This window comes from Myiozetetes cayanensis, unplaced genomic scaffold (genome assembly GCF_022539395.1).
Source record: "Myiozetetes cayanensis isolate MyiCay16 unplaced genomic scaffold, myiCay2020 scf4, whole genome shotgun sequence".
NCBI classification, from domain to species: Eukaryota; Metazoa; Chordata; class Aves; order Passeriformes; family Tyrannidae; genus Myiozetetes; species Myiozetetes cayanensis.
Window position 1 is genome coordinate 361,384 of NW_026087631.1, and position 18,414 is coordinate 379,797.

Genomic DNA, 18,414 nt, shown 5'->3' on the forward strand with positions numbered 1-18,414 from the left:
AGGATGTCACTGTGTGACTCCAGCCTGCGGAGCTGCAGAGGAGCACGGGAGGCACGGACAAACAGAGCACAGAACACCCCAGCATGTCGGGCAGACAACGCAGGGAAGCTGCACCTTGCCATGGTAAGAGTCCAGCAACATGAAAACTCCAAGGTGTCACAGGCATCAAACCCATTTCCTGGAGCTGCCTGTCCTGAGCTGCCTTGCACTCAAGGGTTTTATAGTTTTCAGTTGGGTGTTGTTGAGCACTTTTGTCACCCTTGGTCCAAGTGTTTCCTGTTCACTATTCCAGCTTTCTAAAACTCTAAAGCTCTTGGACATGGGTGCCATAATCCTGGAGGAGCACAAGGCCAGCCTGGACAGGGCTTGGAGCAACCCGGTGTCCCTACCCATGGCAGGGGGTTGGAACTGGATGCACTTTAAGGTTCCTTCCAACCCAAACCATTCTGGGATTCTATGATTTGTGGAAAAACTACAAGGAACTGATGGAAAACATTTCTTCCCTCCACTAAACAAGAATTTGAGAGCATAATTGTAAAAATCTTGCCAAATTTGACTGAAACTGGTGCTTCAGTTTTAATGGAGAATTCTGTCAGAATACTGTTATGAAAATAAAGAGGTTTATTTTTGGCAAACAGAAAACAACACATAAGGCTTGACTGAGCACAGATTGAAACAGAAGCCCTCGGGCTCAACCAAGCCTCTTGATGTTTGACTCAGCTTTAAGCCAGGATCTCTCAAGTAGCAGAGGAATTTTTGGAAACACCTAACTTGGGAAGATTTTACCCATTTGGGTGTTTCTGGAGAGCTGCACTGAAAAGCTGGAAAAACTTGTCCCAGGTCAGAGCTGAGAAACTCAAGACAAAGATGTAGAGCTAATCCATCCTTTAGAAATTAAATCCTTGTGGGTGGGCATTCAAACCTCTCTTTACAACTGACCTCCCCATTCCTTACCACCTCCTTGTTTTCTTTCACCATTTTCTTTTTCTCTGCCTTGTAAGTAGACCTTTACTCTACCTGAGAGACCAGGATGGTTTTCTGAGGCTTGGATAAACTAGACAATAAACTCCTCCTTTTTAAGGAAAGTTTTTGCTGCATGATAAATAGAAGTTCTTTGCCTTTCCCCTTAACATTCTCTCAGCCTGGTAACCCCAGAACATGTGTCCATCACGTGTCTCTCCCACATTGAGAGAGGTGCCTCAGGACAACATGTATCTTCCCAGGCATGGGCAAATCTTGTTAATTCCAGCACAAACACTGGGCAGCTCTAAAGATCAGGCTAGAAAAAGTGGAAGTGTGCAATCCTACGTCTAAGCACAGCAGTTATGGAAAGGGCTGGATCAGTGGCTCCGGGGAGCAGCACCACCCTTTGAGGGGAATGATGGCAACAAGTGGAAGAGATCCGAGGGAAGATCACTCTTCATTCAGGAGGATCATTCCCCGGATGCTGCTCTGTCACCTGAAGGGTTTAATCAGCTTTCACACCTCCACAGGGGAGCATTGTCACCAGTGCAGAAATGAGGCTGAAACATGGAAAACCCAGTGTGCCCAGCACCAGCCAAAAATCCCCTTCCAGCCCCTCAGCGCAACCCGAACGCTGCAAGTGCCCTGCATGCACCTTTGTCGGTGGGTTGGATTGGGGTGGTGGGAACAGCCAGCCAAGCACTGTTACCTTCACAGTGGTGCTCCTCTCGAACCTGAACGCCTTCGTCTGTCCGTTCTCCAGGTACACCTTGAGAACGTTGGGCATGCACAGGAGGGAGCTCCCCTGCAGGACAAAAGCAGCAGCTGGACCCTCGGGCACCAGCGGCTCTGCCTGGCACGGCAAGTCCTGGCATCCAGGAAAACCCTTCTCTGCCTTGGCAGCACTCTTCCATGGCATCAGCCTTTATTCCTGATTACCCTTCTGGCATGGAATGAGGGAAGGAGAGCACAGCAAATGGCTTTACCGTAACACTCCAGCCCATCCCACCGCTGCACGTGGCCAGGCATGCTCTGGGGTTCCCACACGGCACAGGAGGACCCAGCAGGCACTGAAAGTGGACAGTCATCCTCCTTGCTCTTTATTGAGAAGCAGTGGTGCCTGACAGAAAAGGCACCTTCCCATCTCCCAGCACCAGGCAGCACAGAGCCCACGCTGACCACCATCCCACCAGCAGCAGCCACAGCTTCACCCTGGACACTGCCCACGCCCTCCACTCTCCCACAACCAAGAGAAGGCTGTGGGACTCAGACAAACACACAGTGCCACTGTCATTGAGCATCCCCCTGAGATCTGTGACCCTGGGTCTTCCTAAACAGCAGATGATGTCACCAGTATGTCCTGGGGTAGGTCCCAAAGCGTGGGACAGGGCAAGGACACCCACAGCAAGAGCACCTCTGCTGGGTTCTCAGGGAAGGGTCTGGGGACTTGGCCTCCGTCCTCCTGGGGTTGCCTGGAGCTTCACCTTTCAGCCCTCCACCTCACTCTGCAGAGGTCATCTGCACCTTTCCCTCTGTTCCCAGCATTGTTCCTGTTACTGTTCAGTACTGAGGAGTTTTACTCCTCTGCCCTTGGACTTCCTATTCAGCATGTCTTTCTCACGTCCTTGGACCAGCATGTTCCTCCAGTCTTAAAGGGTTCATTGACTTACTGTAACAGTCTCGAGGTTAAGAATGGTGTATCTAAGATAATTTCTCTTGTGTTTCATTTGCTGTGCCTATGTTACAAATCTCACATCCTTGGTCCCTCCCAATAGAGAGCCCACACACCCTGGATGTGCTGCCAGAGCAAAGATAAACCACTTCTGAATCTCCTTCCTTATTCTCCCCTCCTCATTTTGTGGGGTTCAAGTCTCTACAGTCACCACTGAAAAAGAAAAGAGAGAACAGTGTTGGTATTCCCAATCCCAAGATCCAGCTCCTCTGTGCTAAACAGCACGAACACATCTTTGACAGGCTGTGGGTCCTCCATCAGTTCCAGGAAACTGATGCATTTTTACACCATCTGTGCCTTTCTTCTGGGAGCTCCCATGGCCACAGCTATCACATACAGCGGGCCTTACACAGCAAAACTTACATTTGTTCAGAGATTCATGCACAAATTTTCAGCACTCTTCCAATTTTCCGGCCAGAACACCCAGGTAGTGTTTCTCTCCATTTGTGCAGGCTGTCAGAAGCTACTACAAATTAACCCCAAAAGCTTCAGCGTCATCAGTACCCATCAGCATCAGTACCCAACCTGCCTGGGGTAAGGCTGATTTACCCCAAGTTCCAGCTGCCAATAACACACTGCCTGGGGCTGACCCGAGGGTCCTGAGGGACCTGCCTCCTGTATATTGCTCAGGGATATGGAAATACATCATCAGTCCACAGAAAGCAGGGGCTGGACAGCACTGAGGCTCATCAACAATTTATGTTCCCAACCCAGGGTTTCAGGTTTCAGCTGCAGAAGGCAGCCGCTGGGATCCTTCCCGTCGCCACAAGGATCACTTAGCCATGCTCCATTAGGATGACAAGAGCAGTATATTTACTGAAACAGGAGGCTGTGCAGTTTTTCACAGCCATAATACCCATTTTGGCTGCCTTAGTACATCAGCCCACAGAAGAGAGAGCAAGCCTAAAGCACTCAGGGTTGCTGTGGTGGATAGTGTTTTTCCAGAAAGAAGTCATAAATATGCAACAAATTTATTTACTCTTCCTCTGTGCTAATACTTTACTACTCCAAACAGGGATCCAACATATCCAAACCTATTCAGCTGGTGAAAAGGGAAGCCAGTGGGACCTCAGCGCCCGAATGAACTTCTCCTGCCATTATACTCTCAGTAAATGAATGACAAACTACACATTGATTGTGTCCCTCCTCTGCACTTGCAGAGGTATGATTAACTCAGCAGATGCTGACATAGGCTTGCAGGGCAGGGGGGCACAAAGTGCAGCATCCCCTCCAGAATTGCCTTCTTTGGACCTTTCAAGACCTTTCTCCAGATCCCTTGAGACCCACCTTGCAATCACTAAGTGACTGGAAGGGATCTTAGACCTCCATGGACTGTGACACCAGTGCCCAGCCTCTGCCTGACACAGCTCCACTGAAGCTCCAGGAGATACTGGTGTGAACTCCCAGCTATAAGAAAAGTAGGGACTGCTGGCAATTCCAGGTCTGCCTGTATTCCACAACCAATCCTGCCCAACTTCTCAGTCCTCTCTGCCTGGGCCCACTTCCAGAGCATGTCCTCTCCTTCGACCTTCCATGCCTGGCAAGCTTGATGGCCTCTGTCACATCTCCAGGCACATGAGAGGTCTAGAACCTGAATTCTGTGTCAGGGAGAGTGGTCACACCACCACATCACACAGGCAGGACACCAGACACTTGCCATCAACACCTGTGGGATATGAACACAGCCCTTGGAAGGGCAGGGATGAGCCTGGCAGCAGCACCAGCACACCTGGCAACAGGGTGAAAGAAAGGGAAGAGGAAAAGGGACAAGTGGGTGCTTCATCATCACTGCAAATAAGCAAGATTTGGTCAGACCTGGACGACTGAATAGGACTAATGAGCAGGGATGTGAGTGGGGCATTTTGACCACTGAATTTTTTCATTCTGAAGGGAAAAAAGAAAACAGAGTTAATGACTCCGGACTGAGCCCAGTCCACTCCACTGAGTTAATTTAGTTACACAGAAAGAAAAAGGAAACATTTGGGGGCTGTTCACACTTTGGAGAAGCTACAAGTGTTCTCACTTCTGCTACAGGCAGACCCACACAGGCTGACCCATATCGACCCAGTTTGTCTCCTACCAGCACTAGGAACTCCATCATGTGTTTTCAGTACCCTCCAGGAAGCTGTGACCTGGTCCACCTTAAAGAGGGTCAGACACAGAGGCAGCTGAGGATGCTCTGAGGAAACCCTCAGCAGGGGTAAGTCAACAAACCTCCACCCTAGCAGCTCAAGAACACGTGTCACACCTAACAGCAAAGTCACCAGCACCAAACCCTCTGATCACAGTGTGACCCGTCCTCAGGAGGGGACACCCCAGCAGGTGACAGCCCAGCTACTCCAGCAGCACATAAACCTGGCACGCACATCAGCATTCACCTGCCATCCTCAGGATCAGCATTTGTCATGGCCAAAACTCAGTGTGGGTTCACCACAGATGGATTAGCACCTCAAGAGATGACAACTGCCTCCTGCAGCTGTGAAGTGATGGTTTAGGGTGTGATGGTGGGATGGGACAGAAATAGTGCACGCAGGTGTTTTATATTAGTCCAAGTGAGCAGCTCAAACACAAACTCCTCCAGAGATGCCAGGGCTTCCCTTCGATTGCCTTGGGAGCTGTTGGAAGCAGGTGCCTGGATCATGCCCAGGGCAACCAACAGAGTGAGTCCCAGCCACAAAACCCCAGCCTGGGACCCCCCACCCAGAGAGACCCCCCTGACCTGCGAGTGCCCGTTCAGCAGCACCTCCTCCGCAAACCGCACTTTGACGGGGTTTGTCTTCAGCCTCGCTCTCTTCTCCTCAGTGAGGAACGATGACTTGGGTCCACCCTGCAACAACAGTGGTGGTGGGTCAGGGCAGCAGCCTCGGGCAGGAGCAGAGCCCCCACATGGGCAGGGCACATGGTCAGCCCTGCCCTGGAGCTGCTGCTGCTGTGCTGTCTCAAGGCCACAGACAGAGAGCTGGGGAGGCTCTCAGCTCCCAGCCTTGCCCCGGGCCCTTTTCACCTGCCTGGGCAGCTGCTGAGCCCAAACCTGGCTGCCCAGCAAGGGACACATATGCCACTCACACTCCCAATTTCACTGCGTGGGAACCAGCTGCTGTGCTCAGTCACCTCCACACCTCCTGCAGTGAAGCCAGGGCACCCAGAATGACTGTGAGTCTGCCAGGAGGCACCAGTCTGCAGTGGGGCTACACCTAAACCAATACGTGTGCAGAGCACAATGCCCAGCAACTGCCCTGAGAGAGTCACGGCCTCCCAAATCCCAGCCCTGCAGAGGGTCTGGGACCTGGTGGTGGGAGGTGTTACCTCTTGGCTCTGAGCTGCCTTTAGAGCACAGCAAGAGTCACCCTCAAACCCTGCATGAGATGTGGCTGTGTTTGGAGATGTCCTTAAAGTGACTTGAAAATGAAAGAACAGATATGGTCTTGTGCCCCACTTGCTTCTCAACAGTGTCTGAGGGCCTGTGAAGGGCATTCCAAATCCCATGAAGGTTTTCCAAACCCTTTTCTCTCTGAAAAGCCATTGCATTTTGCCTCTTTGGGCAGGCATTCAGGTCTTGCATCACCAACTCCATTTTTTTCCTTGATCTTCAGAGTCAGATCAGGGCTGGGCAGAGCAACAGCCGATGCACTGGGCACAGGAGATGAGAGGAGATTAATGGAAAGGGAAGCCACTGTTCAGTGGGTTTGCCTAAAGTTTTTCTGGTTGCTTTGGCTTTGTGCATGACTGAATGCCTACACCTGGGAAGCTTTGGGTGGGAAAAATATTTGAGATTTTCTCTTTCAGGTACTCTTCCTTAAGAGCCACGAAATCTCAAGCCTGACAGTTCCAGTAACTTCTGAAGGAAACATCGCTCTTGTTTTAGGAATAAACAAAATAAAAAAACTAAAAAACCTTCAACAAATGAGAAACACTCCAGAAATATTTTCAGGTGCTGGGGATGGAAGAAAGGAGATGGTCTGGATGGAATCCCACTCAGGCCACTTTCACACGTCACAAGAAGCCCACAAACCAAATTTTGTCTTTGCTTTGCAACTCAGCCTCTACACACAGTGAATTCCACGTGGATAACAATACATCCTGCCAGCATCAAGTGCCTTCTGGGGAAATCTCTGTAGCAGAGATGGGTAATCAGCACTAAAACTTTGCAGTATGACTTTGCTTGTGTTCCCAAAGCACAATCCATGCCTGGGTCCCAGCCCTTCACTAGACAGAGCCCGGGGAACAAGGGATGAGTTTTTCCAGCAGTCAGAAGGAAAAGCTCATGAGCTTCCAAGGAGCACCAAGGGCGGATGCTGAGCCTGCTGTCTCAGCACCTCCCGTTGTGCCCAGGAGGACATGACATGACCCGCCCGCATCCCCCAGTGGGGGATCAGGAGGCCCTTGGGGTGGGGGGCATCCCAGCTGCCCCGTGGCTGTGGCCACGCCAAGGGGTGCCCAGAGAGCCGAGGAGAGGCCACTTACAGACGTGCAGCGCAGGACAGTCAGGAGCAGCTCATCGCCGGCATCCCTGCGACAGACACACGGTCAGCAGCTGTCCCCCCAGGCCCTCTGTCCCAGCCGGGCGTGGGGGTGAGGCCACACCTGATGATGCTGGCAGCTCGTTCCACAGACAGGTCCTCCACTGCCCTGGAGTTGATCCGGAGGAGCTGGTCACCTGGCTGCAGCTTCCCCTCGGCAGTGCTGCCTGCAGGAAACCGGCACACTGTCAGTCAGGAGACCTCCTCCCACCAGGGAATCACGGGATCACTTAGGCTGGAAAAGTCCCCTGAGTCCAACTGTTAACTCAGCACTGCCAGGTCCACCACTATCAGTGTCCACAAGTGCCACATCTACACTAGGGATGCCCAGAGATGCTCACTGTGAGCTCCTCTTCCCTTCCAGCACTTGCTTCCCTCAGCAATTGTGTCTGGATGGCAAAATAAAAGGGGTTGGAAGACACTGGGCACTGATGCCAGCCTGTGTGCCCCTGCTTGTGTCTGTGCCTCCCACCCAGACTTCCCTTTGCCCCATGGAAAACCACTCCTGTGTGCATCTGTGCCCTTGTCACAGCCCACCACACAACCCAAACAAACACAGGCCTTGTAGCTGTGGGCTCCCACAGCAAGGGAGTGGTTCTTTGTGCCTCAGTTTTAGTAAAATGTTTATTCTTCCTGATGGGAAGAGAAGGGGGAGGTGACAGAGGGACATCCTCCAGCCCACATAGATGGCCACAAGAAGAGCCCCAGCTACGCCCTAGGCAGTGGGCACAGTGTCTCTCTCTGCCACACTCACAATAACAGGTAGAAACCAGGTGTTTCTGTGCACCTATTAAAAAAAAAGAATAGTAAATAAGAAATAGATTCAGTTTTTGACTCAAAACCCTCGGGCCACCTTAAAAGCATCTCTCCCTTCTATAGCTGGAGGAGAAGATCTGCGTGACTTCAGCAGTGAAACTCTCCATGTTACAGGGCTGGCAGCCCAGGCTCTGCTCAGCAACAGATCACCAGGGCCACAGCAGAATAAAATTAAATTCTCTACGATTAGATGCAATTCTTCCTCTGCATCCCAGAGGAAACACCAGGAAGAACGTTGCTCTCTGCACCACGAAGGTCAGCAGTGAGTGAGGACCCACGGGGACCCTGCTCTGGGCTCTGCGCCGTCCCAGCTCGGAGATGCCTGAGCACTCTGTGTGCCACAGACACCCAGCCTGCAGTGTCCGAGGGTCACACACCAAACAGGTACCTCAAAACCCACAAACATCTGTCAGGAGTTCATCACCAGGGCCCCGGGGCCACGGCGGGCTCCCAGAGCCGCGCCCTGGGGAGGAGCCCGGCGCTCACCCGCAGTGACGGACGCGATGGTCAGGGGCAGGGTGGGGCAGATCTCAAAGCCGTAGTGCTGCAGGACCAGGTCCCTGTACACGGTGACTGTGAGCTTTACCCGGCTGGCGGGGGGGACCACGCTGTCCCCGGCGCTGTCCATGGCCGGCACGCTGCCCCTGAGGGATCAGAATCCACCGTTACACAAGGATAGAGCCAGAGACACCCTGTCCAAGGGCCTGGATCCACACATAGCCCTGCTGTCCATGGGACACAATGCTGCACGGCAAGGACAGCACTGCCCGGGTCCCCGGCTCTGCCCCACACAGCCAACAGCAACTCCCCAGGGTCTGGAGAAAGCTGAGGACATCAGAGGGGCTGTCACTACAGCTTCTCAGTCATCCCAGCCCATGGTCTCATGGAGAGAGAGCTCCACTGCCTCCGTCCACAGGTAACAGCAGCACCTTCCCCCAGCAAGGCAGCGAGAGAATGTCCAGCCCTCAGCCCCTGCTGGGATCAGCCTAATGCTGATTCTCAGACCTCAGGGAAGGAAAGCAGCCATGGACCAGGATCTCTGGTCAGTGCAACCCAGTCTTGCCCAAAAACGCGGGCCCTTCGTAAGAGACTAAGACAAACAGGACCCCACCTCCAAGAAGAGCAAGTTTTGCATGGAGCAGTGCTGTGTTTCTCCCTCACAAAACTGTGAGGGAGGAAAGCAGGAACATCGTTCCCTGGAAACCAATGGATTGCTTAAAACCACTGTTGTTTTCATTTTTCTAGAGACTATTGTACCCGTATTTCCCAAGAGCAACAGAAGCAATAACTATGATCTGAGCCTGTGCCAGCCCCTGTTCATTGAGAACAGCCCTGTGCTGTCTCTGATGGAAGGTGATCACAGAGATTCCTTTCACAAACCCCACACTTGCCTGGGTGCACTGTCTCGAGAGCGATGAAGCCATTTGGATACCATTTGCTCTATTCTACATGCTTTTCGTGTCTGGATTAGGCTGGTCTCCAAATCTTCCATTTACCTGAAAGTGACAGAAATCACAGGAAAACAGAAAGACAAGAGACCAAGGGAATCTTCTGGACACCAGTTCAGAGTTACCAACACCAACACACAAGTCTTTTGTAATTCAAAACCTTGGGAAGACCATGAGCTTTAACAGGGGACAACACCTGTCGACACTCACTGATTGCCCTGCCCACCCAGCCTCCCCTGCCTGGTGCTTTTGGTTGTCTGTGGGTAGTGAGCAACTCATAGTGAATGGGACCCTCTGTATTCTTTTTCCATGGATTTCATGGATCCAGGATCTTCTCTGGGAGATGTAAAAACTTAGGTTGGCTTTCAGCCCCCAAACCGAACCTGCCAGACCAGGAGCCTTCTGTCAAACCAGAAAACTGGTTTGACATTTGTAAATGCAAACTGCAGTGGTAACTGTACACTCCAACACTGCACCTTCCAAGGCACAGGGAGCCTCTGCAGCCACGTACCACTGCTGTTACTCTGAGTTCAGACCCTGGGAAGAACTGTGGGCTGCGAGAGAACCCAACACAAAACGATACAAAATATGCCTGCATCCGCCAGAAGTCACGAGGGTTATCAGCTCCTTGTGTTTCTCTGTTATATCCACCTTTCACACTGTGTCTTCTGCTCAGCCTCGGAGATCTGCACGTCCCACGCTCCTCCCTTGTGTCTTCTCCTGGCACCTCGGGGGCATTCTCTGTCACACTGGCACACCAGGTTGCTGGTCCATGGCAGAGGCTCTGCTGTAGCAGAAATATCAGTAAGTTAATTTCTGAACAGTAAAGATAACTGGAAGCTCAGAGAAATCAGGCAAAAAACATTTTGTCTCGACAGAAACTGGACCTGTTCCCTCAGCACTCTCCCAGGGCACAGTGCTCCCCCAGGTCACTTTTTCTAAGAAGGAAGGGAGGGCAGGACCCACATTTGCCAATCTTTCTCTGCCTCCCAAGGAGCCACTCTGGCCTGTTTTGCTCCCTGCCTGTGCAGAAAACACAGAGGAAATTCAGCCCTTCAGCAGTTCTTGCTCTGGGCACTCTCTGGGCTTGCTTTCTTACAACACAATTCAAACTGCTCCTTCAGCCACATGGCTCCTGTATCTGCTCCTGAGAAGCTTCTCCAAATAGAAAACAGGGACCCTTGTGATCCAGCTGTGTTTTCAGAGGAAGTCAGAGCTTGTAGGGTGGGAAATCTGACCTCTTTCCAGAGGGTGACTGGGAAGTGACCACAGAAGGAGCAGAAGCACAGCAGTTCTGCAGCCTGGAACACACACACAGGCTGTGTCCTGAGCAGACACAGTCCCTGCTCGGTGTGTCCCCTCTCAGCCCTGGGGTTTCACTGTCCATGACACCCATGCAGCAGTAGCTGCACTGTCTATTGGCTTGGACCTCACCTCTCTCCTTGGCAGCACAAAATGGCTTTCCCACTCCCCCCAGACACCTGATGATCCCTCTGAGCCACGGGGAAGGCCGTGCCCACAGCAGCTCCTTCCTCCCAGAGCTCCCTGTCTGAATGCCTGGAAGCCTCAGGCTTCAGCTGCTGATGCACTGATGGAGAGAACAATCCTTCTCCACCACTTCCTCACCACCTACATCTGCAGCTCCACCTCCCACCCCTTCCCCCTTCCTTTGCTGCTCTGCACACAGGGCAGACTTCTCTATCTGGGCTTCACAAAACAGAATTTCCAGAGAAAGTCTCTTAACCTGTAGAACAAGGAGGAAAAGCCTAAAAGACAAATGGAATACTAAGGAAAAAACCCCACACTGTGCTTTCAGTAAACAGGAATGTTTGAGCCACACAACAGGTGCCTTAGGAGAGGCAGTTTGGCCAGGTACTATTTCCACAAAAAAGTGCACAACACCAGGAGCAGCTTTGTTTCCCATGGTGTTCTGGCACCACAGCTGGCACCTCTCCCCTTCCAGGATGTCCAGTGGCAGCTTCAACCCAGGCCCTACTCCCAGGTGCCCTTGTGCAGCTATTTCTGAGCCAAGCCCTTGAGTGTGTCACTAAGCAGCTTGGGCTGGGATCCTGATACACAGATCCTTCAGGTCTGCCAGAGGGAGCTGTGACTCAACAGGGCTTTATTTTCATGACCAACTGACCCTTCCAGAGAGCTTGTCTTGGAGGGAACCCAGGCTGGTGGCTCTGGTTTTCAGAAGCAACACAGACCTGAAGGGCAGGGCCCACCTCAGGGTGTGCAGCCACAGCGCAGCACAACCAGCAGGTGTGTCAGGACATGCACAGCACAGACCTGGCCAGCAGAAAAAAAACAAGCCCACTTTCAAGGAGAATATTTAAAATTTTCACATAAAGTATTAATTCATCAAACTCAAGTTTTCTGAAGGCAAAAGTTTTACCAATACTTTTGACATTACATCTTTGGTGTAAAGCGTTGGCTACCACCAGAACACGGCAGCAGGAGCAGCAGTGGGGACCAGGAGGCTTCCTGCACCTGCTGACATAGAACTGTGTGATCAGAATTAGCCATAACCTGCTGTAAAACCCCAGACATCGTCCAACTGTAAGTGAAGTCATCTTCACTCCTCTGGGCTCCTGGAAGCATCTGTCCAAATGCTTCTTGGAATGGATGCCCATCAGCAGCGAGTTCAACGGCACTGAGAGCAGCCCTGGGGAGAAGGGCCTGGGGGTGCTGGACATGGCCCAGCCCAGACACCCCCGTGCCCTGGGCTGATCCTACAGCGTGGGCAGCAGGGCAGGGGGGATTGTGCAGGGAGACCCCCCTGCAGAGCTGCCTCCAGCTTTGGGAAACAACAGCAGAAGGACATGGAGCTGTGGAATCAGGTCCAGAGGACGGTCACAAAGACAGCCACAGGGCTGGAGCACCTCTTCTACAAGGGAAGGCTGAGAGAGTAAGGGTTGTTGAGCCTGGAGAAGAGAATGTGCCAGGGAGACCTTAGAGCCCCTTCCAGTGTCTCAAGGGGCTTACAAGAAAGACAGGGACAGATTTTTTAGCATGGCCTGTAGTGACAGAACTAGGGATGATGGTTTTAAACTAAAAGAGGGCAGATTCAGACAAGATATAAGCAAAAAACTTTTCACAGTGAGGGTGGTGAGGCCCTGGCACAGACTGCCCAGAGAAGCTGCGGCTGCCCCCTCCCTGGAAGTGTTCAAGGTCAGGTTGGATGAGGCTTAGAGCAACCTGGGATAGTGGAAGGTGTCCCTGCCCATAGTTGGATTGGATGACCTTTAAAGGTCCTTTCCAACCCAAACTATGCTGTGGCTCTGTGATTGTACCTCTTGTGTATCTGGTGGCACGTCCTCACACTGTGCAGCTGAGAGATGAAGCAGGGCTGGCCCCTACCCAGGCCACCCCAGCTCAGCAGCTGTGGTTGTCCCTGGAGCCACCTGCCAGGCAGGTGCAGGTCCAGGAGAACAGCAGGTTCTCACACAGCCAGGGAGGGGATCACCTAACAGCCAGGTCAGGGGAGGGAGGCGAGGGTGCAAGGGGTGGTGTTTGCTCCTCCAGGTGTGACTCCTGCCAGGACACTACCACAGGGTGAGCACGTCCCTAGCTACCCAGGAAGGCAGAAGAAAATCAAGCCTGTGGCTCTGAGCTGCACCAGAAGACACTTCTGGCACAACCGGCACCTCTGCAGCAAAGATTTTGAAGGTCAGCCAGGCCCGACAAGACCTGAGGACAGAACAGAAACTCACCTGTTTTCCACACAGCACCCTCTAAAGATGTTCTTGGAGACACGGCTAGGGAGACAGCTGAGCACATACAAATGTTTGATGTTGGCTGTGCACATACAAACAACATATCCCATGCAAAAAGAAAATTAAGAAAAGAAAATGCAAAGCCCCGCTATGGCTGTCCCATCTCACAAGCCTGCTGTGTTTGGCTGGTTTCTGAGGAGAGGAGCTGCACTCACGTGGCTGCTGCTGAGCGAGGGTCACGGGCCCGGCTGGGGCTCATCCTGCTGCCCACGGTGGGTCTGGAGCAGGGTCCTCCCCACGGCCACGAGCATCCCTGCGTGCCACGGGGTCAGTCCCCTGCCCCTCACAGCAGCACCCCAGGAAGCACCCCCACGGCACGGGTGACACTGTGTGACACTGCCAGACGTCACTAATGGGATTGAGATCCGTGCAGCCCGGTTTATCCCCCAGGCTCTCATGTCAGCTGCTGTCTGATCACCCCCAAGGCCTCAGGAGGAAACACTGCAGCACTGAGGGGAGTGCGAGCAGCTCCTCTGACCTTCCCTGGTCAGAGGCACAGAACCTGTGCTGCACCAGAAGCCTGTGATGTTCAGCACTTCTACATAATATCAGGCAAGGAGTAACCACCAGTACCACACCTCAGAAAAAAAAACAAACCAAAAAAAGCACTGTTGCTTTTTAACACCGTTGGGGAAACCCAGGTTTTCACCTACTGTCAGGAAAAAAAAAATAAAATTGAAGAAAAGAAAACAAACAAGAAAACAAAACCCAAACAAACAAAAAAGCCCCCCACCAATAAGAAAACTTTCCAGCTGCTGTAAGTGAAAAATAACCTGCAGGAGAATTTAGCATTTGTCAACCCAGGGAAGGCAGGAGAGATTCTCTTCTGTACTTGCACATCCCTCAGCTGGCAATGGCAAGGTTTTACACAGACACAGTCTGGCTCCAAAAGAGCAAAGTTAGTTTTAAAATATGAAATTCTGGGCAGAGCATGAGAAGACTTCAGGCGCCAAATAAAAATGGTTTCAGCAAAGGCCATATATCCTTGACAGGCTCGGGGCATGAGGGGAGAGGCAAGAATAGCTCTGTGCATGGTGCATTACACACAAACCAAAGGAAATGATAAACAGAACGTTCAAGGTGGAAAGGAGGAAAATCAATACTTCCCTCCTGAATAGCTTTCACTCCTAAAAATAGACTCCTGTGGAAGTGCATGAAGACTTTCCTCCCTTCAGCTCCGTCTCCCAGGACAAGAGCTTCCAGGAGAGAAGGAATGTTTCCCTCTGCTTTCCTGACTTGCAACTCCTTTTCACAGTGAATGAAAATGCTGCCTGCAAGCCCGTGGCCGGATCCTCCTCCCCAGCCCGTTTGCACAACACCACAGAACCAAGCAGCTCACCCTCTAAGAAACACTTTCATGCCATTGGCAAATTGCATGGCAGGGCAAAAAAAGAAAAAAAAAAAAAAGGTGTGCAGACCTTCACACATTGTCCCTGACCTCTGTGTCCTGGGGCAGGTCTGGAATCAACCAACGTGCCTGTGGAGTGCAGCACTCTGGAGTATTGCCAGTGCCTTCCTGGGACTGTTTGTGCAGCAGAAAATCCAAGATCAGGGCTGGCACCACAACAGGTTCCTCCACACCTGTCCGTACAGGTGATCTCTATGTGTGTCTTGGATTTTACTGAGCACAAGGGCTGGGAAACAACTTTGGCTTGGCCTTTTGGCAAATGTCAACAGAAGAAGAATAAAACAAAAGGGAGAATATATGCACTTAAAAGAATGTCATGCCACATACAGAGACATTTCACAAGAGCTCCAGAGGTTTTCTCCAGCTTCAGAAACACCTGGCTTTCCACAAGGACAGAGCCCAGAGCACTGAACAGCATCAAGGCACTGTTTGCCAGCACATTGCTCAGCAAAAATTCAGAGGGCAATTTACTAAACCTTAGAGGAGTGAAACTCAGGATCAGTAAAATCCAGGACAGCACCACATGTGTAGATGTGCCATCTGCCTGCTCCTGACAGCTGAATCAGGGAGGCAGAGAGGCCAGGGGGCTGGGCACAGTTTGGTTTGCTGTGTCCTGCAATCACTCACATGTGTCTTTGCCTTGGCCTTTCCACCCTTCTGGTCCCAGAGGTTTCTCGTCAGTCTTGCCAGAGCTGCATGGACCACTTCACAGACAGGGAATGGGTAAGGGTGGGGTGCCTCCCTAGGCAATGTCAGCTGGAATTTATGCAGGGAAAATCAAATGCTGCCAGCAGACATCCAGAATTCTATTATTTTCCAGCTTAGATTTTTCTCAGGTTGTACAACAGCTCTCTGAACATCTCCCTCTCTGCCTTGCTATGGAGAACCCTGTATGGGAGTGGGAACAGCACCACAGAAAGGGATAAAGGAAATCATGGAATTGTAGAATCAGATGAGTTGGAAAGGACCTCTGAGATCATGAAGTCCAACCCTCGATCCACTATCACCACAGTTACCAGACTATGGCACTAAAGGCCACATCCAGTCTCTTCTCAAATACCTCCAGGGACAGAGAATCCACCCCCTCCCTGGGCAGCCCATGCCAGTGCCTGATTATGGTTCACTGAGAACCTCCTATCCAACATTAGTGCCATTTCCACCTCTAATTCTGCAGATTCTCCTGGGCCAGCGAGCCTGCTCTTCTGGGACAAGGCCTCCATGACTAATGGAGTTCCTAATATTTCCAATCTTACAGTCTCTTTGGACCACTCAGCCTCATCTCACACATCCCACTAGCAAGTTAAGTCTCCCCCAAATCTGGCTGGAAGCAGATACTTCAGGTATTTTCCCACAGCTGTGGCAAACCCCCCTGCAACCAGGAGACACAGAGAGGCTGTGAGAGTGTCAGAAAAACGCTCGGGAGGTGGAGATCAGCAGGCACCCCATAGCAGGTACCTGGGCGGGAGCCGGCAGGTGTGTTTGCAGTGGTTGGAGAGCCACACGAGCACACACAGAGGGGGCAAACCGGGCGCTTTGGGAAGCGGCACAGATCTCTACTGCCCCGGAGCTGAGGTGCAGCCCTGACCCGTCCGCTGTCCTTCGGAGCTCCCCCGCTGCCCCGCGGGGATGGAGGCGCTCACAGTGGTCCCCCTGACACCCGCACGTCAAAGTGACTCTGCCTCCCGCCTGCTTCAGCTCGGGCGAAACGTCTCACGCAACATTTTCGCCATTAAGGTTAATAAACCAAAATCACTGGCTGTGAATCTCACAGCCGAGAGCTTTGGGGCGTTTCGCTCGCTTCTTTTGTTGTTGGGGGGAGCGGGATAACGCGCGTATGGCTTCCTCGCACCAAAAAGGAAAGTCGCCCACGCGTTTGGTGCAAAATCGGGCAGAAACCGCTAAACCATCGCCCCAGCGCGAAGAGAGGCGCACGGACCCCGTGTCCCCGCACCAGAGACACCCGGTGGGAGCGGGACGGGCGGCGGCACCGGCGGCACCTCCCGCAGCCCGGACCGACGGCACCCGGCGGGACCCGACCCTCTGGAGGAGCCCCGCGACCACCCCGCTCCTCGGAGGGCGGGGGGACCCCACGCTGCCCCCCCAGCGATCCCGTTACCTGCTGCCGGGAGCGGAGCGCGGCCACCACCGGGGCAGCGGGCGAATCTCATCGGACACGGCCCCGGGACCCCGCCCTGGGACCCGCCCCGGACCCCGCCCCCGGGACCCCGCACGCCCGGTGGTCCCGCCCCCGGAGACCCGCACCCGCAGCGTCCGGATCGTCTGGAGCGTCCGGATCGTCCGGCTGGATCGGCACCGGGATCGGTCCGGGTGCTGCCCCACGGGCACGCACGACCTCGCTGGACAGACAGACTCCCCCTCGGGACAGCGCTGCAAGTGGGGCTGGAGGAGGGGCAGGACAGCCAGACCTGACTCAGCGCCGGGCACTGCCGGACGAGAATCCCAATAGGAATGCTGATCCTGTGCCCCGGCCCTTTCACCGCCTCCCCCCTCAGTCTCCCCACGTTTGCTCTCACCAAACCCCCTCGATGCCCACATTTCCCTGCAACAACCCTTGTGCAATCCCGGAACGCTCTCTCCTGCGCCCCGCAGTGTGTCCCGTGTTGATGGTCCCAAGGGTGAGCAGGTGTTGACCCCTTTCCGACAGGTTTCACACCTGGATTGCGGGGCTGAGTGTCTCCTGGGACAGCCCTGGAAGGGATATACGTTCCTCTGAGTCCCTAATTTGTGCTCCTAATCGCCTCTGTTCCCCTGGGCTGCCCCGGGGCCGGGAGAGTGCCTGGGACAGGCTGGTGGGAGCAGTCAGGGCAGGTGCTATTTGGGTTTCCCACCGTGTCCCCCCGGGTGTGCAGAGCAGTGTTCACCGCGAAACACGGCGCAGGGGGCTCGATGGTGCCAAGGACACCGACAGCGGGATCCTCCCCGGCACGGCGCGACCGGCACTGGGGACACTGGAACCCACATCCTCCGCGTCAGCTCTCCCTCCTCCGCCAGCACCTGCCCTTGCTGTGAAGGTGCCCTGCCCGGTGTCTGACCTTCCCCTCGGCCGCCGCAGCGCTGCTTTTAGCAGAGGGCTGGGCAGGACACACGGGCTCGCCCACGGAAAAGCATCGATCCGCTCTGGTTTGTGCCTCCCCAGCTTCGCCCCTCTGGTACCTCGCAGCATTTCTGCACTGCGGGTTCTCCACTGCCTGGGCTGCTCTCTGTGCCCCTTTTCCAGGACTGTTCCTCTCCCCAGAAGAGCTCAACCACAGAAAATAGGGTTATTTTTCTTCACTTCTGATGTAGAAGCTGTACTTGTCTGGCACTGGTCAGTACTACCCTGTACACTGAAACTGACAAAATAATGAGGTTGGGACCTGACATCTGAAATTAATATAACATTAAACAGTGCCCAGAAAAAGGTTTTGCATCAGTTGCTGACTCATGCATCTTCCCTGGGCAACTTGCATCGCATCTCCCTTCCCCCTTTGCCCCTGGGTGATGTTTTCAAAGCATTCCACATAGGAAGCAGAAGCTTAATTAAAAAAAGAAATAAAGCTCTAGTTCTCTTTCTTGGGGATGAAGAGTGGTAGCCACTAATGAGACACATCAGAGCTCCATGCTGACCTACAAAACGTGAGATTTGGACCTATGTGGGGTGGACCCAAGCAAGTGCTTTTCTTATCTTTGACTATTCTCAGTTCCAGAAGCCTGGGATACAATTCTCCAGAAAGCTATGGGACATTTT

General features: G+C 53.1%; 1 protein-coding gene across 1 annotated transcript in view; it reads right to left on the reverse strand.

Moving 5' to 3' along the window:
- The window catches only part of FRMPD1 (FERM and PDZ domain containing 1), a 26,852-nt gene extending 10,018 nt beyond the window's left edge, over positions 1 to 16,834 (reverse strand). The window contains exons 1-8 of the mRNA XM_050329069.1: positions 16,783 to 16,834; positions 10,131 to 10,266; positions 9,423 to 9,527; positions 8,518 to 8,675; positions 7,280 to 7,382; positions 7,160 to 7,205; positions 5,415 to 5,522; positions 1,673 to 1,768 (exon numbers count right to left, since the gene is read on the reverse strand). Coding sequence (XP_050185026.1) covers positions 1,673 to 1,768; positions 5,415 to 5,522; positions 7,160 to 7,205; positions 7,280 to 7,382; positions 8,518 to 8,675; positions 9,423 to 9,523 — 612 coding nt within the window. The 5' untranslated portion in view covers positions 9,524 to 9,527; positions 10,131 to 10,266; positions 16,783 to 16,834. The remainder of the gene's footprint in view (positions 1 to 1,672; positions 1,769 to 5,414; positions 5,523 to 7,159; positions 7,206 to 7,279; positions 7,383 to 8,517; positions 8,676 to 9,422; positions 9,528 to 10,130; positions 10,267 to 16,782) is intronic.
- Positions 16,835 to 18,414: the final 1,580 nt, after the last annotated feature.